The sequence below is a fragment of the Balaenoptera musculus genome, chromosome 10 (genome assembly GCF_009873245.2).
Source record: "Balaenoptera musculus isolate JJ_BM4_2016_0621 chromosome 10, mBalMus1.pri.v3, whole genome shotgun sequence".
NCBI lineage: Eukaryota > Metazoa > Chordata > Mammalia > Artiodactyla > Balaenopteridae > Balaenoptera > Balaenoptera musculus.
The window spans coordinates 3,611,309-3,638,223 of NC_045794.1; the positions used below are offsets into that span (position 1 = coordinate 3,611,309).

A 26,915-nucleotide genomic window follows, 5' to 3' on the forward strand; every position below is an offset into this window, starting at 1 on the left:
ATACAGTTACAATAATAATTTTAAAGACTTTGTCTACTAAATTCATCATCTTTGTCCTTTCTAGGTTGATCTGGAGAGATTGATTTTTCTCCTCATTATAGGTAGTATTTTCCCACGTCTTTGGCAAGCCTGATAATTTTTGACTGAATGCTAGACATTGTGGAATCCACACCTTGTTGGGAGCTGGATACTTTTTGGATATTTTGTATTTCTAAGCTTAGTTCTGGGATGCAGTTAAATCACTTGGAGAGTTTAACCCTTTCAGGTCTTGCTTTAAGCTTTGTTAGGTGGAATCAGAGCAATCTTTAACCTAGGGCTAATTTTCCACCACTGAGGGGGGAAAAACTCTTCTGAGTATTCATGAATTATGAGGTTTTTCCACTCTGGCTTGGGGAGACAAGGACCCTTTCTGGCCCTGTGTGAGTACCGTAAAGTCGTCCCTTTATCTTCTTTGTTGTTATTTTCCTGGTCTCAGGTAGTTTCTTCACGTGCATAATTTGGTCAGTCTCAGCTGAAGACTTGAGGGGCACTCACTCCAGATCTCCAAAGCCCCCTCTCTGTAGAGTCTTCTACCCTTCAGCACTCTGCCTTTCAAACTCTAGCTGTCTTGCTTTCCTGATTCCCACCACTGTCTCTTCCACCAAGGAAGATGCCTCACTCTGCCTGGGTTTCCACTTCCTACAACCCAGCTCAGATATACCAGGCAATAAGCTGAGCCATCATAGGGTTTGCCTTGTTTGTTTGTCATCTTTCAAAGGTACAGTTTTTCATTGCCTGATGTTCAGTGTCTTGAAAACTGTTATTTCACATGTTTTGTTCAGCTTTTAAACTGACCGTCAGAATTGCCTGGGAGTGCTTTGAAAAATCCAGATTCCTGGGATCTGTCGTTGGCTAATTTGAGGCCACCTTTGGAGTAGATCTGGATATTACTGGGTGGCTGACATTGTTCCTTTTCTAGCTGGAACATCAGTATTTTCAGTAAATACACTGGAACCTCTGATTAAAGGAGTTAGTCACTTCTGCTAAGAATCTGGGTGGAAAGATATTTATTTCGAGCAAATGGGTTTCCTAGAACTGGATGGAAAGTGTCCGGAGGAGTCCTTGGAAACCAGATGGGAATCTGGATTAAGCTGATGTGGCTTTGGTCTTGGCCTACAACTTGTGATTTTCTTTCTGATTTGTGGCTCTGTAGCTCGTTTTTCTCCAGCCATTGGCTTATTGGACAGATGATGGGGCCAGAGACTCTGTGAAGGGCCAGTTCTTGGGTCCTGAACAGCCCCACTGTGGGGACTAAATCGTCCAGTCAGTTTCTCTGAAACTCAGCACCATTCCCTGCAATTCTGGTCTTGCAACACTTCGCTGTGAAGAGATTGTTGGAAAAGCGTCTACAAACACACTTGAATCTGTACTTGAAGCCACTTGTAGTCTACAGGGATGGAAATATGGGGGTTAGTAAATACATTCTGTATTTGCAAGATATTTCCGTCTCCTAGAAATCCTGGGAGATAAGACAGTTCTCGGTAAAGACATTTGGAGCACCACTGAACCCTCCAAAGAGTGCTGAGTATTATTCGGATTCTTATGATTATTCTTCTCAGTTTTGTCTTCCTTGCTACCACCTCCCTGCCCTCGCAAGGGGAAAGAAAGGTCTCTGGTTGCATGGTGGGAAGGAACCTTGCATAATATATTTATGAAGGGCAACATTGACCTGGTAGAGGTGTAAGGATACTTTAATCATCACATCTTTATTGAGCCCCAGCTCTGTGCCAAGCATTAAGGGGGAAACAGTGACACAAAGATCTGGGTACCAGTCTGAGGGAATTTCCTTCTTGGCTGTAGAAGCCACACCTACAATTGTGAGACAATTTGCATGAGACTGTTTGCCAATAAAAAAGGACAGAACGTAACCAGTAGCTTTGGACCAACAGATGCCACAGGAACCCAGAATAGGAGCCGGAGAGACCAGGTGTCAGCGTCTGGAGAAAATGACTGAGTTTCCATGAGGGTCATGTTCTTGAAGACAGCAACTGCATAATTCTCAGGCAGCTCTGGGGAAGAGGGGTAGAGCAGAGCCCAGGCAGTAGACGGTGTGGAGGGTGAGGACAAGGGATCAGGCAGCCAGAGGAACAGAGCGCTAAGGGCAGCCAAAGCCACTGTGTCCAGTGCCAGAGGAGGGCCCAGGCAGCATTCCCAAATAACACCAGGGCAGAGAGTCAGTTGGCCAGAGATGCCAGTCTTGTTCTCCTCTATCACACTTCGGAATTGCCTCTGAATATTTACACACACAGCAACTTTAGTCATCACAGAAGCCCATGGAAGAGGCAGGACACATAATTATTGCCATTTGACAGAGGAAGAAACTGAAGGTCGGAAAGGTTAAATGGATTTTGCATCATAACCTGAATAGGGAGAGAACCAAGACCAGAATCCACAGGTGCCCCAAATGTGTGACCTCCGTCTGACACCCTCTGCCTCCACGGTGACCCCGGCCGAGCGTAGAGTCACCTGCGCAGCTCAGGTCCCACAGGGATGATGTGACCCATATCTGGGACGAAGGCTTCGTCCAACTCCAGGCAAGATGAGGGTGGGGAAAGAGATTGGCTGTATCTTTCTGCACATCTGTCCATAAAGGAAGCAGAGAGGGTGCTTGGTGACGTCCTTCAAGTCAAAGGAGAGAGAGGCCCGTGTTGGCTTGGGGAGGGGAGAGGGAGGGAGGGGAGGGGACGCATGGCAAGTCTGCTTTGTAAGCCCATTAAGGAGGAAGAGCCAGCAGCCAAGCATCCAATTAACCTGACATCTCTTGCAGCCAAAATATCTGAGGATATAAGAAGAGAATTCAATATGTGGAGGCTTGGGGGAAAAGTGACTAATAGCTGGAAAACAGCCCCAGTTTATTTAAAAAAACAGGTCAGGCGCAACAACTCCAGTAGATTCCTTCCCAGCAGTTCCAGATCTGGGAGACAGAGCAGGTGCCGTGCGGCTGCAACGCCGTCCTGATGTGAAGCAGGCATGGCCGTTGTGCCACAAGCAGACTGCCAGAGGGGCTGCCGGGAAGCGCCGGGAAGCACCGGGACACCGTCCACGGCTGCCAAGGGCTGCCCTTGGAGGTGAGCCACACCGTGACCCTGGCCGTGACAGCAGGATAGGGACCGGCCCAGGCCACCCAGCCTGCAGGTGGCAGAGCCCTCACCCAATCCCGGTCCTTTTGCTGTGAGAGCCAAGGTGCTTTCCGTAGCCCGTGGCCGCCTCTCCTTCAGGTGACCTTGGCCCAGCTCTGACATTGTCCGGGAACCTCAGTAGCACCGAGGCAGAGGCAGGCTGGCCTCTGAGGGCTGCGCCAGGGGTCACAGAGGAATGCAGAAGGCAAGAAGCTGTCCCCAACCTTGCCTGGACCAGGGCTTCACAGGGAGCCCCGGGAGGGCTTGTTAAAGTGCAGGCTGGCAGGCCTCACCCTCACAGGAACGGATTCTGCTGGTCTGGGGTGGGGCCTGACACCCACCCAAGGTGACTGACACAGACTGTAAGAGAGAAACGCTGCCCTAGTCAGAGGCCTCAGACGGCTTCCCGCAGAACATTAATTTCTAGAGATGTTCATAGCTCTCTCAGGGAAAAAGAATGCCGCCGCTATTACATTGGTAGCACTAGACACCCTCATTCCCTCTGGGAGATTCACGATTCATTTTAGCAAATTAAAGCCTTAAAAGGATTGCAATTAAGAAATCTCTTTATATTTTGTAGCATACACATATATCAAATCATTACACTGTGTGCCTTCAACTTACACAATGATATATGTCAATTTTATCTCAAGGAAGCTGGAAAGGAAAAGAAATCTCTTTAGCTTTTTTTTTTTTTGGCCCAAACTCACTTGACCACAGAACCCCTTGTTCCAGGAGTGTCTGTTCTGTGGGAAACAGTGTGGAAAAATGCAACTCCAGACAAGCCGTTCTCAGTCTCTGGGATGCAGCGGAATCACGTGTGCGGGCCTGTGTTGGAATAGATTGCTGGGCTCCACCCCAGAGAGTCTGATTTAGTGTTGCCAGCAAGGCCCGGGAACGTGCATTTCTTACAAGCCCCCAGGTCACGCTGACGCCAGCGGTGCGGGGACCACGAGCCACGGCACGAGGCCCCTCTGTGAGCCCTAGGGAGAGGGGAGGGAGGGTGAGACCAGAGGGTGCGTGGCAGGACCCCGGGGGGAAGAGGATTCCAGGGAGCACAGCCTTGGAAGGGGCTTGAGTCTGAAGTGATGAAAAAGCACGTGAGGGTGGGCTCTGCTGAGACGCCAGAGTTAGCGTCAGGGACACAGTATAATAGAGAGATGCCAGCTGGTGACAGCAGCTGACGCTCTGTGACAGGCATCAGTGTCTGGCCTCACCGCAGGGGGCTCTAGAGAGAGTCTGTGCCTTTAAAAAGCCAACGCTAGAGGGGCGCATGAGGGTGACAGTTGACAAATGAGCAAGCCTGGGAGCGATGCACAGGGAGACAACTCCAGCTTGTAGGCCCAGCGGTGTCTAGACCCTTCTCCCCATCCCCGAGTCGTGCAGGCTTCTGAGCCCCAGGGGGAGGAGCGGTGAGCCAGGTCCTGGCATCTGCTCCAGCACCGTGCTTCCTCCTGGGGAGGCTGGCTGCAGGATTGCTTTGCTGAAACCCCCTCTCTCAGCCCAGGTGATAGGAAACACGGGTGCAGGGGAGTGGACGGGAGGGTGGAACCAGGCCCATCTCTGGCCAAAGGCAGGCATGAAAGCTTTGTATCTGTGGTGTGGTCGTGGGGGACCGGGGAGCCCCAGGTGCCCGACACAGCCATGCCTGCCTCTCTGCTGCCCGACACCCACCCTTAAAATGTTCCCCCTTCAGCTGAGCTCTGGCCCCTACCTAGAGGCAGACAGATGGTGCTAGAAGATCTAGCTCCGGGTCACTACCGACCGCATGGACCACGGTCAAGATGGCAGTCTTGTGAGTAAACACGGGGGGAGAAAAGGGTGATCCCAGGCTGGGTGGGGAGACGATGAAAGCAGCTGGGAAGGAACATGCAGTGAGACCGGGGCCAGGAGCCCCCCTGCTCCCACGCCCTTCTCTGCTCCCCCTGCACCACCCCCCCTACCCCCTGCGGACCCCTTTCTGTCCCTCCGCGGGACCTCAGCATGGCAGGCCGATGCTGAGGACAGACTAAGGTTAGAAAAAGCTGTCTTGACATTTGGAGACAGAGCAGGATTTGGCTCCTCCAGGGGCGCCTTTTGTTCTCGGGAAAATCACTTGTACAGCTTGGGCCAGTGCCAGTGACTGCCGTTTGTAGCCCAATGGGCTTGGGGGGGCTTCGGCTGCCCGGTGCAGAGAGCACTGGCTGCTCTCCGCCCCCCGCCGTCTGCCTTCGCCTCGGGTCTCCCCCACTCCTCTCCCTCCTTAAAGCCTCTCCTTCCTCGCCCCGTCCCCTCCCCTATTTTCTTAGAGGTCCCAGTTCTAGATTTGCGCATGTGACCCCAGACACCTTCCCTTCCTCACGTGGACCTCAGCTTCTCCTACAAACTGGAGCCCACTGTCCGCTCCCTTTGGAACTCAGTCACCTTGGCGAGGTGCCTACCTGTGCCACCCTCCACCGAGGCATTGTCCTCTGTTTCCACATTGCCTTTGACCTTCATTCTCCCCTCCCAGGGCCGGGCTTCCTGCCTGGGCTTGCTTTGCCACCCACTTCTGAGCACAGGGCCTGGCTCCCAGCAGGAGCTGTCAAGCTTGGTGGGACTGAACTGGCCCAACCACGGTATCAGGGTCAAGAGCACAGCTTTGCTGTCAGACAGATAATAAATGGTTCACATCTTGGCTCTGTTACTTGCTAGCTCTGGGCTTAGCAATTGACTGAATTTTTGAGCTTCAGTTTCTCCGCCTGTAAATTTCAGTACCTCACTTATTATTAGGCTTTTATGAGATAATATTTGTGAAGTGTTTAGCACAGTGCCTGGCACTCAGGGGGCCCTCAGTCACTGTTAGGGATCATCACCATCGCCACCACCATCATCACCACCACCATCACCACCACCATCGTCACCATCACCACCACCACCACCACCATCATCACCATCATCACCACCACCACCACCACCATCATCACCATCATCACCACCATCATCATCACCATCACCATCATCACCACCATCATCATCACCATCATCTTTATCATCATCACTATCAGCATCACCATCATCACCATCATCTTTATCGTCATCACTATCACCACCACCACCACCACCACCATCATCACCATCACCATCATCACCATCATCACCACCATCATCATCACCATTAATATCATCATCATCATCGTTATCATCTACCCTCATTTTTAGGTGCAAGTGGGGTTAGGTAAAAAAATTCTGTCCCTGAATCCCCAGCCCTGCCCATGGAAATCCCCCCCACCCTTTGAGGACCAGCTGGACACCTCTTCGGCAGGGAGCCATCCTCCAGTCTCCAGCTTTGGTGTTTCCATAGCCTTTTATCCTATCTCAGCATTTAGGAGCCTGGGCCTGTTCGCTGCAGTGGGATGGGGTGGACCAGGGAGATCGCAGGTGAAGTACTGGGGAGAAACACTGTGCTGAAGATGCCCTGGGAAAGGCCAGGCCTGGGGGCAGGACACAGCATCTGAAGAGTCCCGATCAGCAGTTGGTGCTAAGAATAGAAGACAAAGTCACAAATCCTCTCAGTGGAAGGTGACCCTGAGCAGACTGGGAGCAGGCAGCAGCGGGAGGTTTTCCACCCGAGCGGCGCCCTGAGCCCTGGGCCCTGGGGAGGGAGGGGGAGAGCAGGGCAGGGCGGGCCAAGGCTGGAGGCCACCATGTGGATACGTTACCAGAACCAGACAAAGAGTCTCAGGGGACCCCGTGGAAGGGACCTTGGACTCAGAGTTGAATGGAGCTCAGGGGTGCAGGAGGCCCCTGTGACCTTGACCGTGCAACAGCCTGGTCCAGCTGGGACTTTTTCTCTCTTTCATGTATTTAAATGGAGTCGAGACTGGGGTGAGCTTCATGCACAGAGCCTCCTCCAGCTTTAGAGGCGACTGCACAACTTCCTGAACACAGCATCCTCTGGACACGTGAGGCTAGACAGAGGTTGGCTTTGTTTTAGTGCCCTTGTCTGGTCTCTGGGTCACACATCTTTAGAGGAGGGGCAGTCACAGAACTGGAGGCATGAGGACACGTCCTCCCAAGCCTCCCTCCCCCGGCTCCCCTGGTGCCTCCAAGGTCCTCCGAGAAGGATGCTTCCTGCTTCTCTCCCTGCCCCATCCTCACTCCCTCTACCCCCTCCCTGGCGGTCTCTCCCAAGTGAACCCCTCAGCTCCGCTCTGCAGTTGCTTTCCAAATCCAGAGAGCCAGCCTCAGTTTCCCATCTGAGGTCTGGGATCACATTTCCAAATTTCTACTTTTGGCTGTTTACAAATGTAGTACTTGTTAGTGGCATACATTTAAAAAATATATATAACAAGCACAAGGAAGGAAAGCATGCACTGTTCACAGCCTGTGAACAAGCACCGTGACAATTGTGGCCGATCCCAGTGCCTTTCCCTCCTCAGTCACAGGCATGTAAACGTTTTAATTCTAAAAATGCGATCACCCTGTCTACTCATCTCCCACTGGTTCTCCTCAACCCACAGTTTGTCACGATCGCGTTTCTGTCATTAAACACTCTTCTGCGACATTTGAAGTGGCTGTGTAGCCTCCAGTGTGGACGCACCATAGTTTGTACAATCGGTTCTGTTTCATGGAACCCCCAGGTTGACTCTTTATTTTCTGCCATGACAAACAGTGTTGTCACAAAATTCTTACAGCTACGTGCTCGATTATCCACGATCCTTTCTTTAGGATAAATTCCCAAAAATGGAATGGCTGGGTTAAAGGATTTGTGCTTTTCAGGGCATTTTGTCAAACTAGTTTCCCAAAAGCCTCACTAAAGGTATATGTAAGCACCTATTTTTCTGCAACCATTACAAATGCAGTTTTAGTCTTTTTGGAAGGGGGAGGTTTGAGCTTATTTGGTATTTAAAAGTTATAACTTTTTGTGTTCACTTGAAGTTACCCGATTTCTAGAGAGGTTAATATTTTTGCAGCACGTCAATTTGCCGTTTGTGTTTAGCCTCATGTGAATCGACTGTAAGATCCTCTGTCCAGTGTTAAATTGGAGATGTTCCTCTCGTTCTGGCTGGCTTGTCAGGGCTCTCTCCATATTAAGGTTATTAACCTTTGTCTGCCATGTATGTTAGAGACGTGCTTCTCAGTTTACCATTGACCTTTCGGCTGTGTTTATGGTTTTTACCGCCTGGGACGGCATCACTGCCTGCCTGCCAGACGTCTTTCCTTATATGATGCAATGACACGTCCAACTTCCCAGAGCCAAATCGAAGTTCATTATTTCCCCCCGCCCCACACGGCTCTTCCTGCTGACTCACTCATTTCTGTTAATGTCACCACCACTTTCCTAGTCACCCAGGCTTGAAATGTTGAAGTCATCTCTGATTCCAGCTTCTCTCTTCTCCCCTCCGTTCCGCCAGTTGCCAACTCCTGTGGGTTCTATTTCTGCTATTTCTCTCGCAGGCAGCCCTTCTGACACCACAGCGGCTCGTTATCTCTTGACTGGACTTTGGAACCAGCCTCAGAGGTCATACCTTGCCTCCCCAGCCCGAGTGCCCACCTCTTCCTTCCCCCTTGCCCCTCCTGCAGGCTGCCAGCGCATCAGTTTTCCCCAACTAGAGCTCAAACCTAGAAATCCCTGGTTACAAACTGCCAACAGCTCCCCGTCATCTCGTATTAAAATACAACCTCTTAGCCTGGCTGTAATCTCTGCGAGCCGAATCTCCCACTATCCGGGCCAAGTTCCCCAGACACACTCACTGCTGTTCCACGCTTTTCCTGGTTGCTGAAGCCACACCCTCCAAGAACTCCCCCCCACTGTCGCCCCCCCACCAAAATCTGCGGAGAAAGCTCCCAGTGATCCCGGGCCTCTCTGACTCTCTCACTGAAGGGACTTCTCTCTCCTTTGAACCCCCAGAGCGATCTGCTGGACCTTCTCTTGTAAAACAAATCTTTCTCCATCATCCAGTGGAGCCCCAGGGGTCTTCCGCTTCCACTAGACAGCGTCCTTTGAGGGCACGGTTCCCGCACGTCTGTTTCTTCCACGGGACCATACAGCATTCACAGCCGCCGACGTTCAGTGGGTGTTTGTGGAATAAAAAGCACCAGCCCGGGTGGTGATGCCTGGAGATCAGGCTCCACTGCTGTTCCCCACCCCAGGCCCGGCCTCCTGGGACAGGGCACCCCGTTAGCCGATGGGCAGAGCGCAAGTCCCCTCTGCAGGAGACCGAACTGGGCTGACAGCCTCCGGCCCCAGGGCCTGGGTCACAGTCACCTCTTTGTCCCCATGACCGGTGGTTATTGAGGTGAACAGACCCTGAATCCATCCATCCTTTGCCTCGTGATGCAATGCGTGATGCGTGATGCGTGGTGTGTGGTGCGTGGTGGGCACTTTGTAAGTTGGCACCGGCGAAAGAATCTCAGGGGACCCCGTGAAAGGGACCTTGAACTCAGAGTTGAATGGAGCTCAGGGGTGCAGGAGGCCCCTGTGACCTTGACCATGCAAGAGCCTTGTCCAACTGGGACCTTCTGTCTCCTTAATATATTTAAATGGAGTCATGATTGGGGTGAGCTTCATGCACAGAGCCTCCTCCAGCTTTAGAGGTGACTGCAGCCAGCACGGGAGTGTGCAATTGACAGTCTATTTTTAGCCTCCTGGAGACCGTGACCAACATCCCAAGTGGAGGGTGGGCACACCTGCTGCATTCTAATGAGACAGCCCGTTGCCTCTGCTGCCAGACAGCCCGGGATCGTGCCGACCTGAAACCTGATGTTGCTAAACTGGGAAGTCTGCCTATTTCCCAGAGGCTGTAGCCTAGATACACCAGGAAAACAGGACCATCACCCCACCCTCCCCAGCTCGCTCCCCTCCAGCCTGGGACTCTGGGCAGTCTTGGGGCTGTGCCCCGAAGCACGATGGAGGGGATGGACTCGGATTTCTTGATCTTGCTCTAGGACCTCCCTGTTTCCCTTGTTAGAAAGGAGATAGTAAGTCTGCATTGACCCAGCTTACAGATGAGAAAACTGAGGCATAGAATAGGGAGATGTTAATGTACTCTGAGTACTGCTGCTACTAGTAATGAGAATAACAGTAATAGAGCACTTACTATATGCCAGAAACTGTTCTAAACTCTTTACAAATATTAACTCATCACTGAAAATAGATTTTTCAGAATTCTGCCCCTTTTGAGGCCTTTGCTGTGCCGTGCACATCTGGATTTCCTACACTTCAGGGAAAGGTGTTTCTTCTCCTGGCAGAACGATGCTTCTGCAGTGAACTCTGAACCTCTGGGCTTCCATCTCCTCCTCTGTCCTCCCGTTAGCCCATGGAGGACGAAGGGCTGGTCAGTGCCGGGCAGCAGCTGTGGGGTGTGGAGCTGAGCTGGCTGTCAGGGTCGGGGAACCCAGGAAAGGGCAGTGCGCTGGCAGGAGGCTGGCTGTCGGTGTGGGCGCTTGCATTTCAGAGGAAACTTCCGCTGAAGTTCAGAGTAAAACTGTGAGTCAGAAACTGGGGGTGGGTGGAGCGGCAAGACAACAGGTGTGAGAAACCAGAACCTAAGAAACCTGCATTTTGGGGGCCAGGTGCTGCTTGCGGGGTGGAGAGAAGTCCAGGGGCTTGATCTGCCTAAGGACGCAGGTGGGACTCATTTTAAGAACTCAAACTCACGATGCGCTGGGCCCTTTTCTAAGCACTTTCCAGATACCAACTTGTCTAATCCTCAGGATGACTCTAGGACATGCGGACCATTTTATTCCCATTTTAGAGTTGGGGAAACTGAGGCACCAAGAGATGAATAACTCTGTCCAAGGTTGTGTAGCTGCGAGTGGCAGGGCTGGGATTCACGTTTCGGGGGGCTGGCTCTGGAATCCATACTCCAGCCACTCTGCTCTGGGATGCTATGTGATGCCATTACATCTTTCCCTTTATTCGCCTCTAAGGGATGGTATTATTGTCCCCATTTAACAGATAGGCAAACTGAGGCCCAGATCGGCTCAGGTCACCCACTAGTAGGAGATGGAACTGGGTTAAATTCAGGTTGGTTGGGCTCCTGGGTAGCACACCACCATCCCACACAGCACAGCCAACAGCTTGGGGACACCATCGCCCCTTCGCTGTGACTGCTGTGGCTGATTGGAGCCGGCTTGGGGCGGGGCGGGAGGGGGAAGGAGGGAGGGCGGAGTCTCAGAGGGCAGGACCTCATGGGTGCTGTTCACACCTGCCCCTTCTCTTCCCCGCAGGTGAGCAGCCCACCCTCTCAGCCCCCGCAGCCCGTCGTCCCAGCCAAGCCTGTGCAGTGTGTCCACCATGTGTCCACTCAGCCCAGCTGCCCGGGACGGGGCAAGATGTCCAAGCTGCTGAACCCAGAGGAGATGACCTCGCGGGACTATTACTTCGACTCCTATGCCCACTTTGGGATCCACGAGGTAAAGCATCCTGAGTTGGTGGCCGAGCGGGGCAACCTCGGTTCTGCTGTGGCTGCGCTGTTTCCTTGGACAGCATCATGTGTGCAGCTCTCTGCTGTCATTAAGGGAGTTCTCCCCGTCGCTCGAGAGCCCTGGCCCTGTCTCCATCCCGGGGGACCCACAGGCAGGGGGTCAGGGCCAGGCCTGGAGCAGGTGAGCAAGTGAAAACATATGTTTGGCTGTTCCTCAGCCGAGAGCAAGGGGTGCTTCCGTGGTCCTTGTTTTACGGTCCAGCACCCTCGTCTCTTCCTGACCCTGAGCCTGGGAGGTCCAGGAGGACTGGACGTCCTTGGTCCTTGCTACAGGAGCTCGAGTGCTTTGCAGCTAGCGTCCCAAGGCCACAAGGACCTTTTGGCTTCATGATGTCCAGTCCTCAGTCAGGCACGAGCCCTCAGGTTCATCCTGGACCAATGAGCACTTTCAGGGAAGAATCAGCAAGCTTCCTTGGAAACCTGGCTCTGTCTGACACCCTGATTGATTCTCAGGAAATTCTTATGTCTAAATGCTGTCTTCTTCCGTAGCAGGGTAGATTGATGTTAGCTGTAGAACAGAACAGAGTTTCCCAACTAGAGGCTTCCTGGCTGCAGCGGGGGCCACAACAGTATTTTAACACCCCTCCCCACCATCTCCAGCACTTTCTCACCCCAAATAAACAACTGACATGAGCCGAGTGCTTGCTCACGGCTGGCCACTCTTCTGAGTACGTTATACGTGTCATTTCATTGAATTCCCAAGAACTCTATGAAGAAGGTATTTCTATTATCCCCTTACAGTGTGAAGACATATCGAGAAAGGAACAAAGGCTTGCTTGCTATGCAAATGCTTTTTGAAAATAAGTCTCAAAGCTCCCCTTTCAATTAGATGCTTCTGTAAACCCTTCCTGTATCCAAACAATGATGCTGCGTTGCCAGAAGCGTGTTTAACAAGTAATAGGCGACATGTTTTTGAGTGCCTGCCCCACACTGGGTATTGCTCCCAGCATTTTATGTTACTGGCTCATTTATTCCTGAGGTCAGCCCTGTGAGGTTGGTATTATTATTTGTCCCCATTTCACAGATGAGGATATAAGACCTTAAGAATCTTATCAACCTTCCTTCATCTTTGCTGGTTCCTTTCCGTGCAAGGTCACGAGCTGATAACACGCAGAGCTAGAAATGAAACCTTCACGTTTGGGGAGCCCGGGGCTTCATTTCCTGATTTCCAGGCCATACAGCCTTTCTTTCTTTCTGGAAACTTTGGCTTTGTTCCTGCTGGTCCTTTTGCAATTTCCCATGGAGGTAGAGGGTGGAGGGGTTTGGCCCCTGAGGACTGCTCTCCCCATCAGAGCATTAATTAGGCCTGGGGCCTGCAGGGGTGGGGCTGGGCCCTGGGTTTAGTTCTGGGGGCCTGGCCCAGGGGGGCCTGGGCAGCTGAGCCTGCAGCTTTTGGTGGCCCCCACTGGGGTGGGGTCGCGACGGTGCACGGAGCCCGGTCCTAGGCCTGAGAGGTGAGAAGGTCTGGGGGGCAGGAAGGATGCTTTCAAGAGCTTCCCTCCTCAAGACCCTGCCTCTAATTAAAGGACAGTCCTGTGTCCTTGGGCACCTGTCTCAGAGCAGATTGCTGGGAAGAGACAGCAGTCCCAGGGATCCTAAAATGCCCCCCTTGGGCCTGCCTGGACCCCCATTAGGGACCAGCCGAAGGCGGCGTGCCCCTCCCATCCGCCCTCCCGTCCTCAGGCCCCAGCCCCGCAGAGCCTCCTCCAATTGATTCCCCCCACCCCTCCCTGCAACACACGTAGGCACCCGGGATGTGCCCTCCGGTGCCGGTGTATCTCTGTGATTCCTTCAGGGCGGGGTTCGCCGGCACTCCGCACATTGTCTGATTTGTCTAGGTTTGATGAAACAGCAGCTAATCTCATCACTCAGGCGCTGCCTGGTCCCCACGAAGGCCGGGCATCCGGAGGGTCTGATCTCCACTGGGAGAAGACACCCAGGGTCACCAGGTACATATAGTATGTACCAGGCTCCCTCCATTTCATGTATGGCTAGAAAAATCAGACCTGTTCCTGCACATATACAAACACAGTGCAGACTGAGCTAATGAACTTGGAGTAAAGGATCTGCAGGTCACCATCTCATTTCTCTCCTTAGTAACCTGTCCTAGAATAGTTTTAGCAGCCCTTCGCAGTGGGAAGTGCTTCCGATCACCCAGCTTAAATCCTTCTTGCTGCTGCTGGGGGCCAGGCCTAGATCCTGGCTCCTGGGGAAATGCATAGGTCTTTCACGCTGGGGCAGCTTAGCTGGCCTCCCTTCAGCCCTGAGCTTCCCCTCCGGCCTGTTTGGTCTCCATGATCATCTGCTGTAAAAGGAAGTGAGGGCAAGTAGATGGCCTCCTACCGTTGCTGTCTGCAGACAGGGCCTGTGCATTTCTCGTTGTCAAACACAAGGGATCTCCTTTCCGTGCCAGACGGCTCATGGCGATGCCTTTGCCTCCTCGGTCTGGACAAGACCCACGTCTCGCCATCCCATCCGGAGCCGAGCTGGCCATTTGGCAGCCTTTTCCCGTCATTAACAAGATGCTCACACGGGCGGGCAGAGGCACTGCCAGCTCGCTGATTAATAGTGATCAGTGAGTGTTTGGGAAACATGGTGCAGGCTGGATAGGGGTGGTTTAGTCTATAAATACAAACAAGAAGCGCCGAGTGGCAGGGGGACGCTACTGGGAGCTGGAGAGCACAGCAGGAGGTGCTTCTGGACACTTTTCTTCTTGCATCCCATGGCCTCTCCTGAGATGACCCCATGCTCAGCCTCCGGAGGTCGGGGCCAGGGAGAGCAGGCCTGTACATTCCGAACCAGGGCCTCCGTGAAAAGAAAGGAGTCCTGAACAGGAGCAGATGCGACAGATGTGTCCTTGTGCACAGAGGGGAGGGGCCCAGCCCCATGACCTCTGAGATCCTAGCTCTGAATTCTCAGCATCTTTATGGGGCCTCAGCTGCCAGAAGAATCAACCCCAGTGGGGCCCTGTTCCCAGCCCCCCAGCCCTGGGCGCTGAGCCCACTCCTGGCCAGCTCTCTTCTTTTCACAATCTTACTGCAGGGTTTTTTGAAATAGATTCTTCAGGGCCTCATTTCCCAGCAATTAGTCAATGTGCTGCCATGTGTTCAGTGGGAAGGAGATAAAGTCACCCACAGCTGGGGGTGGGAATTGTTTTCACTGAAGAGTGGCATGCTCCTGGCTGAATGTCTGGAGACGTCTTTGGGCTGTTCTCCTTCAGGGGTGATTAAAGCAGGGGTACGGGAAGGGTGGGGAGAGACAGCTGTTTCTTTGAACAGGGTGAGTAGGGGAACTTACAACTTCTCCCCCGCCCCCAGAACTTGTGCCTTCGGAATGAACTCCTGTGGTCTGGAGCCTTAAGGAAGGGAAAGGGGGGGCCGAAGAAGTGATGAAAGACAATGAATTAAAGGGGGGCCCTTGGGGGGATCCCTTTTAGCAACAACAGGACCTGCAGAGATACTGGGCCAACCTAATTCCATCAGGAAAGGCAGTGAGAACTTTGAACTACGAGTATGATTGAGAGATTTCTGAACCTTTGTCATTATTCTGCCTCCGTTCCTTACTCACCCTCAACAATTCCTTCACAGAGATGAAAAGGTCACAGTTTTCACAAAGAGCAAGAGCTAGCACTTTGGCAACATTAACTCTGCCTATTTAGTCATGACAACAGCCCTACGCAATAGCGGCTATTTTTACCCCATTCTCCAGGTGAGGAGATTGAGACATGGAATGCTGAATGATGTTCTGGGCTGGCCGGAGAGCTCAGAAACTTCGGAGCTATGATTCGTGTGCAGGAGTTGGGCTCCGTCCTTATAGAGCACCAATTTCACACCGTGCCCCGTGCCTGGTTCTAGGGATACCGTCTTAACTTACAGTCTTGTGGTCTCACAGTTCTGAGGCCTTGTCCTTTTGATGTTGAGAGGTCTTGCAGTGTTTCGTTCCAGAGAGCTTCTGGAGAGAGAGGCTTGAGCTCACTTTCGAAGTAGTTAAGAATCAGACATGAACCCAATTTAACCAAACCCTCACCTTATTCAGTTTCTAATATAACCAAAGATATAAGCCTTGGGGCAACACAGGAGGTAGTGCTGGGCTGAAAAGCAAACACAAATGTTTTTAGCCCCTGTGGGGCCCCAGGCCCTGTTACAGGAATTAAAGTCCCGCATCCCAATCCTACTCAACTCCTAAACCTGCTCAACCCCCGATTGGATTGAACTGACCAGCCCATCATTCTAGCTGCCTAACAAAAGAAAGGCTATTCCCTCCTGGAAAAACAACAACAACAAACTAACTTCAGCTACTATTGATCCTTAGACACCATCTATGGCATAAAATAAAAATGATTAGACCTGTGAAGAAACAAGAGAATTTGGTTCATAGTCAAGAGAAAAATCATCAATAGAAACAGATCTATAGACAGCCCAGGTGTTGGAATGATTAAATAAAAATTTGTAAATAACTATAATAAATACGATTTTAAAAAATTTCCAGGAGGAGATGGATACATTAGGTGAAATTGAAATCCTACAACCAAAAAATACAATAGCTAAACCAAATATTCGCTGGATGGGATTAATAACAGATAGGATACATAAAAGAAAATATCTATGACCACGAGGACAGGGAAAGAGAAATCATTGAAACTGAAGAATAGAGAGAAAAAAATTGGCAAGTGAACAGAGCCTCAGTGACTTTTGGGACAGAATTAAGTGGTAAAACATGTGAGTAATTGGAATTCCAGAGGAGAAGAGAAAGAATGGGACAGAAAAAAATGTTTGAAGAAATATAGATGGATAAATGTCTAAAATTGATTAAAAAAAAAAAAAAACAACCCAAAAACAAAACCCCCAGCAACTCTCTGGATTGATTTGCTCAAACAATGAATCCACATCTGAAACAACCTCTGCAACTGTAGTCACCACCTGATTACATTTATGATGACCCGTAGCCATTCTCCAAGCTCCATCTCTCTTCTGCACAGGCCAAATCGGCAAATTGGATGCAGATGTGGGTTTCCTGGAATTAGTCTCCTGGATTAATGGATCTCATGGAGCTAGTGTTCCAATAGTTCAGAGCCAGTGTCCAGTAAGCCTCAAAAATCTGTTTATTTTCCTTTCTCCAATGCACACATGCTGGTAAATGCCTGCAGGTCATCTTGGGGAAGACTTGGAGAAAGATTAACAGTACACATTTCTGTCAACATAACAGAACTCAACATAATGTGAACTCCTCATGTGACATGGCCTCCCCTTCATTTAAGGGCTCCTCCGTCTGTAAATTGGCTCAAGTCTGGGAATCCACTGAGGGGCCATGACTCCCTCTTTTGGTGATTCAAGCGTGACTTCCATTCACGAGACCTATAACTTTTCTGCTTAAGCAGATCAAGTAAGAATTTAGTGTGTTTTCCACTGTTTATTTTCTAGAGGTACTTTAATGAACTGGCCATAGGTCTTGATGAGCCAGACTCTCCTGAATACTGCTTTGGCTCTCCTGTCCTTTACAGTAACCGTGCCCACCTCATCTTTGGCGATTACACACTACAGTTTGGCCCCCGATAGCCCAGGATCCTAGTTGGATATTGTTCCCATGGCAATTAGGAATCTCAGTTCCCAGTGTAATCTCTGATCTGTAGAGAAGGGCACACAGAGCTCTTCAAGGCTACTGGACTTCCCTCATAAACATCTTCCTCACAGCTGTGGTTAGAGGTCTGTTCTCTGGCGTTGGTGAGCGAGTCTCATGTGACAGATGCATTTTAACATTCCAGTCTCCTGAAGTCTTTGGATACCTTCCTCTTCAGCAGATCAAGGAAGTTCTGGCATTTCCACTTCATTTAGTGTAGACTAACTTTTGGTCCATGTTTCAGTCAATCAACCATACCAATTGTTAGAGGCATTCCAAGCCACTGGAGGTAAAACAGTGAATCCACAGTCTTTGCTTAGTGGACCTATGTCAATAGACTTGGCTCAATCCAACTTTATGTTCCCTCCGTCTTGATCCCTCACCCTTACTATACATCCCCACATCTATTCTCTATATTTTAATCTATATGTTAGAAGTATCATGCAGTTCTTTTGATGTGTATCACACCTCCTCATGGGTCACTCTTTGTGCCTCGTTCTTCGGGGTCTGCGTGGAGTCAAATCCAGTTATAGGGTTGGTGGGGATGGGTCCTGAGGAGTATTAACATTACCTGACAAGCAACTACCTCAAAGGACACCAGTACGACTCTTCAGGAAAAGGAAAACAAACTTTCTTGGGCAGGGGTAGAAGGTGTTTCTACTGGCAGAGAAGACGGTAGTTTAGGGACTTGAGGTCCCAGCTTCATCAGAATCTGCCTGTACGTTCCCGTTCCAATTTTCAGGACCCCATTCTTTCCCAACAGATGACTCAACTTTAACAAAAGAGGCCTTGAAAGGATGGGAATTCAATTTGTCTTGTAATTCAGGCAGGATTAGACTTTGGCTTTGGTTTTCAGAAATCTTGACCCTGCAAGAAAATAAGGTTTTTGTTCCTTTCTTTTATTTTCTTCCTTTTCTTTTCTTTTTTTCCCCCGAAGTCATAGAAGTTTTCAGGTGCTATATGAAGACCTTGAACTGGGAATTTAAATCCCTGAGCTCATCATTTTCTTTTTCTAAGTTTTCTAGCACAATTAGCAGTAACCAACCAACAAATCCACCCCATTACATTCCTTACTTTGACTAAAATGTTCTAAGGTAGCAAATACTTGGTCATCCGGAGTCTTGTCTTCTGTAGGAACTTTGTCACTGGTGTCTAAGGCTAAAATTTGAGTAACTCTTTTGCCATTTCACCAGTGCCCTCTTCACCAATGGCAATAGATTTCTTAGTGCCTTTAAATCTAATCAGATCAGAAAACCAATTCCAGAAAACTCAGAACCAATTCAGAGAACCCATTCTTAGATTCTGCTCCTTAGGAGCTATTCTTGGTACGAAATTTTGTATCGGTCAGGGCTCAAACATGGAAGCATATGTATAAATTCAGTTCAGGATTGCAGGGAATTGGCTCATGCAATTGTGTAAGGTTGTTGTCTCCATGTCTGATGCTGAAGCTTGAAGTACAGGGTAGGTAACCAGGAAAGGACTATGAATGCAAAATAAGGGGAGATCAGGAGTAGCTACAACTCATAAGCACAAACTTGAACACTATGAGGACAGGCTGAAACACACATCCATTCTATTGCCTTTGACCTTGGTGGGGACCATATCCTATAGAGCCTGGAGTGTTTCACCTTGGAACTAAACACACACACACCTGGCTCAGGAGTCAGAGAAGCTGAAGGCAAAGGTAGAGCAATTGTAAGCCCAGCTGCTGCTTCATGCCAACAAGGTGGATCAACCCATCAGCAGTGACAAATGTGAACTACAAAATGCTTCCTGCTTCCTTTGTATCTTCTGAATCTCGTGGGAATCTCCCTCATGAACCACCTTGACTGGAGACATAATAGAAAGACAATTCTGGGAAATATAGCTCCACCTGGTAAGGTGACTGATTACAAAGCCATCACACATGTGTGCACAGAGCTTCAAAAACATGAAGCAACATGTCCAGAGCTAGAGGGAGAAAAATACATCCCACTGTTGAAGATTTTTGAACACTTCTTTCTTGGTAATTGATAGAACAGATACACACAAAAAAAACAGTAAGGATGTAGAAAATCTGAACAACACCATCAAACAACCCAACGTAGTAGGCATTTATACAACATTGCATCCCCAGAGTACAGAATATACATTCTTTTTAAGTGCACATTGAAACATTCACTAATATAGATCATATGCTGGCCCATAAACACATCTCAATTAAGTTTCAAAAGACTGAAATCATGTAGAGTATGCTTTTTTGGTCATAATGGAATTCATTTAGAAACCAGTAAACAGTAAATTATCTAGAAAATCTCCAAATATTTGGAAATTAGGCAGCAACTGAGAACAGGGTCAGAGAAGAAATCACAAGAGAAATTAGAAAATATTCTCAACTGAATGATAGTGAAAGCACAGTGCTATGGATCTGATGTTTGTGTGTCCCTCCCGCCCCAAAACTCATGTGTTGAAACCCTAACTCCCCATGTGATGGTGTTAGAAGGTGAGGCTTTGGGGAGGTAATGAGGTCATGAGGGTGGAGCCTTCGTGAATGGCATTAATGCCCTTAAAAGAGGCCTTGCTTCCTCGGTCTGCTCTCCATCATGTGAGGATACAAGGAGAAGGCAAACCAGGAAGTAAGTCCTCACCAGACACTGGATCTGCTGGCACCTTGATCTTGGACTTCCCATTCTCCAGAACTGTGATGCATAAATGTTTAAGTCACCCACTCTATGGTAATTTGTTATAGCAACTGAAGTAACTAAGACATACAACATATGAGAATTTGTGGAATGCAGTTAAAGCAATCTTTAGAGGGAAATTTATAGCTTTTAAAAAAATTTTTATTTACTTATTTATTTATTTATTTTTGGCTGCATTGGATCTTCGTTGCTACGTGCGGGCTTTCTCTAGTTGCGGCGAGTGGGGGCTACTCTTCATTGCGGTGTGCGGGCTTCTCATTGCAGTGGCTTTTCTTGTTGCAGAGCACGGGCTCTAGGCGTGCAGGCTTCAGTAGTTGTGGCGAGTGGGCTCAGTAGTTGTGGCTTGCGGGCTCTAGAGCATAGGCTCAGTAGTTGTGGTGCACGGGCCTAGTTGCTTCGCGGCATGTCGGATCTTCCCGGACCAGGGCTCGAACCCGTGTCCCCTGCATTGGCAGGCGGATTCTTAACCACTGCGCCATCAGGGAAGCCCCGGAAATTTATAGCTTTAAGTGCTTCCATTAGACAAAAAGAAATGTACAAAACTAATGATCAGAGCTTCCACCTTACAAAGGTAGAGAAAGAAGAGCAAATAAAGCCTAAGTTGAAGGAAGGAAATAATAAAGATGAGAGCAGAAATCAATGAAGTAGAAATCAAACATTAGAGAAAACCAACAAAGCCAAAAGTTGGCTTTGAAAAGACTAATTAATTTGATAACATTTAGCTAGACTGATCAAGAAAGAAAAAACAAAAATTATAATATCATAAATGAAGGCAAGGACATCATTACAGATCATATAGACATTTAACAGGTGACTAGAGAATATTATGACAACGTTATACCCATAAATTTGACAACTCAACCGAAATGGATAAATTCCTTGGAAATATACCTTGTTAAACCTGATGTAAGTATGCATAGAAAACAAAAATAGCACTCTATTAAATAGATGAAATTCATACTTTAAAATTTTCCCACAAAAAGAACTCCAGACCCAGATGGTTTTACTGGTGAATTTTATTAGACATTGAAGAAAAATATCAATCTCATGCTAACTTTCTCAGAAAATAAATGAGGAGAGAACACTTCCTAATTTGTGTGATGAACCCAGCAGAACTTTGCCAGAGAAGGTAACAGAAAATTACAGGTCAATGTCCCTCACAAATATAGATACAAAAATCTGCAACAAAATATGTATAAATAAAATCAAGCAATATTATAAAGGATAATACGTCATGACAAAATGTTGGTTCAACATATGAAACCAATCTATGGAGTTCAACATATTAAAGAACAAAGGAGAAAAGTCATATACAATTTCAAGAAATGTATAAAAATCATGTGACAGAATTCAACACCAATTCATGATAAAAAGTTCTCAGCAGATTAGAAATACAAGAAAACTTTTCCAATCTGATAAAAGACATTTATGGAAAGCTCACAGCCAAAATCATACTCAATGGTGATATTTATATATCATTGGAACAAAAGAAGGGGGTGTGTGTTCTGTTCAGCGTTTTACTGCATGGTAACCTTTGCAAGTGCAATAAAGCAAGAAGAAAGAACAAGAAGTAAGAAACATATAAAGTAGGAAAAAAAGAAATAAAGTTGTCTTCATTCACAAGTGATAATATTTTTAACAAAGAAAAATAAAGGAATCTAGGGCATTCCCTGGTGGTCCAGTGGTTGGGACCCGGCACTTTCACTGCCGAGGCCCCGGGTTCAATCCCAGGTTGGGGAACTAAGATGCCTCAAGCCATGAAGTGTGGCCAGAAAAGAAAGAAAGGAGAAAAACAGGAATCTACAGATAAATCCTACTAGAATTAATATGCGAAGTGAGTAAGGCTGCAACATATAAGGTCAAGGTATATACTAACATAAAACAATTGGAAAATGAAATTTTAAACATATCTTTTACAATACTATAAGGTATCATAAAGTAAAATAGTTAAGAATAAATCTAATGAAAGAAATACAAGGCCTCTATACTGAAATCTATAAAACATTGCAGAGAGAAATTAAACAAAACCTAACTAAAGGGAGAGCTATTTTAGTGTTTTGGGTTGTAAGACTCAGTATTGCTAAGGGGTTAATTCTCCCCAAATAGATCTATAGATTCAACGCAATTCCAATCAACTCCAGGAGGCTGTTCTGTATGAATTAACAAGTTGGTTCTAAAATGTGTATGGAAATGCAAAGGATGCAGAAAAGCCAAAATCATCTTGTAAAAAGAGAACTAAGTTGGAGGATTTACATACAGTACTTTGTTTCAAAGTTAATACAAAGCTACTGTAGTTAAGTGACAGTTAAATTGATATATTAATGGAACAGATCAAAAAGGCCACCCATATATAGTGAATTGGTTTTCTGACAAAGGTGGCAAGTTAATTCAGTGGGGAAAATGATAGTCTATTCAGCAAATGGTGCTTGAACCATCTATTTGTATGAAAAAAATGAACTCACACACCTTATACCATATACATATGTATATACATATATACTTATACCATATATAAAAATTAATTTGATGTGAATCAAAGACCTAAAACTAAAAGGTACAACTATAAAACTTCTAGAAGAAAACATAGGAGGATATCTTTGTGACCTTGGGGTAGGCAAAGATTAGGCAGGACAGACAAAATTCTAATCATAAAAGAAAAAAACCAAAATACTGGTCTTTATCAAAATTAAAAACTACATTTCAAAAGACAAGATTGAGAAAATGAAAAGGCAAATCACGGATTGGGAGAAGATATTCATAACATGTATATCTAACAAAGGATTTGCTTCCAGAATATAGAAACTCCTACAATTCAGTAAGGAAAAGATAAACAGCTCAAAAGAAAAAAAAAGGACAAAACAGATAATTTACAAAAGATATATATGAATAGTCAATAAAATCATGAAAAAATTATCTGCATCAATAGCCATCAGGGAAATGAAATTAAAGTTGCAGTGCAGTAGCAGTGCATATCCATTAGAATGACTGAAATGTTAAAAAATTAATAAGACTAAGTGGCCAGCATATGAAGAAACTTGAACTCTGGATCATAAAAAGACAACTATTTTGTAAAACTGTTTGGCAATTTCTGATGAAATTAAACACCTCCCCTAAGACCCAGCAAACCCACTTCTAGGTGTTTACCCAAGAGAAATGAAAAGATATACAAATCTTCCTCAACTTACAGTGGGGTTACGCCCTCATAAACCCATCGTAAGTTGAAAATATGTTAAGTTGAAAATGCATTAAATACACCTGACTTACTGAGCATCACAGCTAAGCCTCGCCTACCTTAAGTGTGCTCAGAACACTTACATCAGCCTACACTTGGGCAAAATCATCTAACACAAAGCCTACTTTATAATGAAGTATTGAATATCTCATGAAAAACCACTGTAAGTCGGGGATGTCTGTATTCTCAAAACTACTTAAACAAGAATGTTCGTAACAGCTTTATTCACAGCAATCCAAATATCCATCATCACGTGAATGGATGTGAACATGCGATATGTCCATACAGTGGAATACTAGTCAACAACAACAGCAACCTTGGATACATGCAATAAAATGAATGAAATCTCAGAAATTTTGAGTAGAGAAAGTTGGACACAAAAGTGTACATACTGTATGATTCTGTTTATATGAAATTCTGGAACTGGCAGAAGGAATCTTTGAGACAGAAATTAGATCTTTGGTTGTCTGGAATGGGGGAGAGGATTACCTGCACATGGGCATGAAAGGTCTGGAATGATGGAAATGTTCTATGTCTTGATTATGGTGGTGGTTACACAGGTGTACGGTTAGCCATATATTTAAAATCTGTGCTTTTTATTGTATGCAAGTTACATTAAAAATTGTACTAAAAATCCCAATACTATTGATTATTATTGATTAGTCAGAGTGTTGGCTGATATCTTTTTTTTTTTAAATAAGTTCTATTTATTTATTTATTTTTATATTTATTTTTGGCTGTGTTAGGTCTTCATTTCTGTGCGAGGGCTTTCTCTAGTTGCGGCAAGTGGGGGCCACTCTTCATCGCGGTGCGCGGGCCTCTCACTGTCACGGCCTCTCCCGTTGCGGAGCACAGGCTCCAGACGCGCAGGCTCAGTAGTTGTGGCTCACGGGCCTAGTTGCTCCGCGGCATGTGGGATCTTCCCAGACCAGGGCTCGAACCCGTGTCCCCTGCATTAGCAGGCAGATTCTCAACCACTGCGCCACCAGGGAAGCCCTTGGCTGATATCTTTAATGGACGAAGATCCCTGCCTCACCACCATACACAGATAAATCATGTTCTCCTTGGGTTGGAGACAGTAGTAAAGGGTAATCTAGTTCCTCTCTTATTACAAAGCACTTAAATAATAGTGGATAAAAAAACATGTTTTCTATTCTTAAAAACAAGCAAATAGAAAAAGTACACACACACACACAGCCTCTTTTAATAACCTGTTTCACGACAATTCTCTCATGATGGCAGAAAGTTCTGCTTCAGGTCTAACTTAAATCTCTCATGCTGTGTTTGTATCGCTCCTTTCTTTGGGTTTTTGATAAGTTGGAGCTTTTCCAGGTCTGGATGTGAGTTTCTCCTTTAATGGTACAAGGCGATCTTTCGCCTTGTAAGGGGCAGAGTTTTAGGGCGTTGTGTGTACTGATGCAGGGAGCCCCTGGCGCAGCTGTACTCTTCCGTGGCTCTGCCTCATGACAGAACTGAGGTCCCTGAGGAATTTGTCGGGACAGCCCTGGGCCCATGACCTGGCAGGTGTGGGCCCAGGTGCCCTGAATACGTCAGCTCTACCTTTCCTTCCATACAGGAGATGCTGAAGGACGAGGTGCGGACGCTCACTTACCGGAATTCCATGTATCACAACAAGCACGTGTTCAAGGACAAGGTCGTGCTGGACGTGGGGAGCGGCACTGGGATCCTCTCCATGTTTGCTGCCAAAGCAGGGGCCAAGAAGGTGTTCGGGGTGAGCATGCCACTCCCTCCACTGGCCCCTGCGGGGGCGCTGGCCCTTCCAGGTCCCCCTCCTTGCTGGGGTCACACCCTCCAGGAGGAAGTCAGACATAGCTCTCAGGAGGTGGGCAAGCTCCCTGGCTCCCTGTCACCTGGGCATCGCTCCTGGCCTTGTCCTGGAATAGCTGACATTTGTGGAGGACTTTTGACTTTTCTGAAACCATTTTGGTGTCATCATTACCTTAGAGTCCTTAGCCCTACTGTGGGCTGTGGTGGCGGGGCAGGGTGGCTACGCCTGAGAGCTCTGGTTGGAATCTCCACTCTTCCACTCCCGAGAAGTGTGATCTGGACAATTCACTTCTCTTCTGTACCTCGGTTTCCCCATCTATAAAATGGGCATAATTACAGTACCTTGCCCACGGGGTGACTATGAGGAGTGAGTGATTTTAATACGTAAGTCAAGTGCTTAGAATGGCTCCTGGCGTAAGTCAAATGCTCAGTATTTACTAGTATAGTTGGGGCCCTAGGTGATAACAAGACGGTCTTCTTTCTCTGTTCTTTAAAGGCAAGTTGGTAGATTTAATTCTGCTGTTCTCGCTACTGCCGCCTCTCCAGCTAGAGGTGGTGGTGGTGGACCTTCTGGGAATGCTCCCACAATGCAGCTGCACACAGCCTGAGGACGGGGGGCTGGGAGGGTCTGGAGCTGGGAAGAAACTGAAAAAGAAGAGCTCTGAGGTTCCGACTGACATTTGAAAAATGCAGTGGGTCTAGGGCTGGAAAATGGGAATTCATCTTGATCAAAATTGAAGGCACACTGCAGTCAGTCAAACACACAGCACGTGCACAGGACAGCCCAGCGCAGAGGCGGCGGGGAGCTTTCAGTGGGGCTTCATTAGCTCGGTCATCCTGCAGCCTGCCCTGAGACCCCCTGGCTCCCGGTTGACTAGAGCCCTGCAAGTCCCCGTGTCCCCCATCAGTGCCTGTCCCTAAGCCCCTGGCAGGAACGACATCCCCCTCCATGCCTGACCCGAAGGTACCGGGGCCTTGGCTGGAGGGGGTCTCTGGGACACCTGAGCTGTCTCAAGACACCTCTGTTGTAGCCTTGACTGGGAAAGCTATGATGTACTCACCTGACGTGCGTGTTGAGGGTACGGGGCCAGCCTGGACGCCCAAGGTCAAGTCCTGCACTCTTCACGGTACTGCCCCTTCCCACCGGCCAGCCTTCCTTCCTTCACAGGGCCTCCCCTCCAGGATGGGGACTTCTGGCCAAGGGACCGACTCCCCTTCCAAGGCGCTCACAGAGCCTCAGGGCAGGACGTGCACCCCCTGTAACGCCCCACCCTCCCTCCCAGGGTGTCTCTGAGGCCCCAGCTCAGCTCCGGGATCGGACAGGAGCCCAGGGCTGAGCCGGGCAAGGCAGGGCTGCCCGTCCTTCTCTTCCAGGTGTGGGGCTCCAGCCGTAGGTCTTGGCAGCTGTCCCTCTGTTGCCAGCAACCTGGCCTCCCCGCCTGGCCCAGACCTCCTACCCCCAGGCTGGGGCTTGGTCTGCTGTTCCCACAAGGTCCTGCTCTCAGCGGATGGTCAGCGAATCTCTCAAATACCTTGGCCCTTTGCTTAGGAGATTTGGGAAAGACTGGAAAGGCTTCTAGAAAGACTTATTAGATTCAAAAGAAACAATTCTTTCAAAGGTGGAGACTGCGGAAGGAATGAGAGTTAACAGGCGTCTGCCCATGGGGTGGGGAAGGATCTTAAGATGCCCTGAGGCCCTGACTTGCCATTTTCAGATGGTCCTTCTTGTGGACCGTGCCGTTTAACCAGGGAGGGCTGGGGGTGGGTGGATGACCTCAGGGAGGCTCACAGCCACTCTGGGGGTCTCTGCCTCCCACCTCCTCTCCCGGGAGGGCAGTGACTGTGCCAGGAGAGTGAGGCCTGCCAGCCCCTCCCAGATCTCCCAGCTCAGAGACTGGGCCCTCCATGGTGGGGCAAAGGCGGACCAGCGGAAGAGCCACTGGCCCGTGCGTCGGGAGGGCTGCGGGTTAGGTTTTCATCTGCCACGAAG

At 48.4% G+C, this 26,915-nt stretch overlaps 1 protein-coding gene across 1 annotated transcript in view; it reads left to right on the forward strand.

Moving 5' to 3' along the window:
• Positions 1-26,915, forward strand: part of PRMT8 (protein arginine methyltransferase 8) — an 84,540-nt gene that overhangs the window by 21,801 nt on the left and 35,824 nt on the right. Inside the window, exons 3-4 of the mRNA XM_036864725.1 lie at positions 11,352-11,537; positions 24,714-24,869. Of these exons, the coding sequence (XP_036720620.1) occupies positions 11,352-11,537; positions 24,714-24,869 (342 nt within the window). The remainder of the gene's footprint in view (positions 1-11,351; positions 11,538-24,713; positions 24,870-26,915) is intronic.